We start from the raw sequence: 1,222 nt of genomic DNA on the forward strand, positions 1-1,222 counted from the left end.
GCAAAACCCTCCTCCAACACCCCATGGCTGTGACTTCATGGAGCTCCAACCCCTCCTGGATCCTCCTCCTCCTCCTCCTCCTCCAGGGAATCTCAGCTCCTTCACATCACCGTGCAACTCTTTGCTTTGTCCTTCCTCAAGTCCGTGGCCACTGTGGACAGTTCTGGCCTGCCTGGCATGTGGGAAATCCTCTTTGTGGCCCTCTGAGATTTGTTCCGTTTCACGTTTTTGTTTGTTTTGTTCACACACGCCAGGGTGGCGACGTGAAAAATGTCTCTGACGCTGTTTTCAGACTGCAAGGCTGAGCACTCGATGTACGTGGCTGCTCCAATCTGCTTGGCCATATTTGCACCCTGAGGGGAAAAAAAAGCAACATGTGATCAACACAGAGTTGTGCAGAGAGCCTGAGAGAGCCTCAATTCCTGCTTGGAGCTGTTTCCCAGGAAAACCCAAAGCTAATTTGGGAAAATGGACAGTTTTGATCCCAAGAGCATCAACTTCTTGATGGGGAATAAGGGGGGGAAAAAGGGGAAAAGGACGTGGGGGGATTATAGGAACCCCTCTTTTCTAATTTGGCCATATGGGAAAAAGGAACATTGGACCAATACCAGGTTGTGCAGAGAACTTGAGAGCCTCAATTCCAGGAAAACCCAAAGCTGATTTGGGAAAATGGACAGTTTTGATCCCAAGAGCCCCAAAGAGAAATTCTGTGCCTTAGGGCCCCTGTCACAGCTCCAGCAAGAGGGCAAAAATCCCAGAGAAATGTGCCCTGGAAGAGTTTTATCAACTTCCTGATGGGAAACAGGGAAAAATAGGGAAAAGGGATATGACAGGGTTATAGGAGCCCTTCTATTTTGATTTGGCCATATTTGCACCCTGAGGGGAAAAAAAGCAACATGTGATCGACACCGAGCTGTGCAGAGAGAATGAGAGAGCCTCAATTCCTGCTTGGAGCTGTTTCCCAGGAAAACCTAAAGCTGATTCGGGAAAATGGACAGATTTGATCCCAAGAGCATCAACTTCCTGATGGGGAAGAGGGGAGAAAAAAGGGGAAAAGGACATGAGGGGGTTATAGGAACTCTTCTAATTTGGCCATGTGGGAAAAAAGGAACATGGGATCAACACCAAGTTGTGCAGAGAGCCTGAGAGAGCCTCAATTCCAGGAAAACCCAAAGCTGATTTGGGAAAATGGACAGTTTTGATCCCAAGAGCCCCAAAGAGA

General features: G+C 48.3%; 1 protein-coding gene across 1 annotated transcript in view; it reads right to left on the reverse strand.

The window, feature by feature from the left end:
• Positions 1-6: 6 nt before the first annotated feature.
• Positions 7-1,222, reverse strand: part of RND3 (Rho family GTPase 3) — a 17,241-nt gene continuing 16,025 nt past the window's right edge. The window contains exon 5 of the mRNA XM_057386605.1: positions 7-353. Coding sequence (XP_057242588.1) covers positions 102-353 — 252 coding nt within the window. The 3' untranslated portion in view covers positions 7-101. The remainder of the gene's footprint in view (positions 354-1,222) is intronic.

The sequence above is a fragment of the Malurus melanocephalus genome, unplaced genomic scaffold (genome assembly GCF_030028575.1).
Source record: "Malurus melanocephalus ecotype Western Australia unplaced genomic scaffold, MMel_1.1 scaffold_1005, whole genome shotgun sequence".
Taxonomy (NCBI): domain Eukaryota; kingdom Metazoa; phylum Chordata; class Aves; order Passeriformes; family Maluridae; genus Malurus; species Malurus melanocephalus.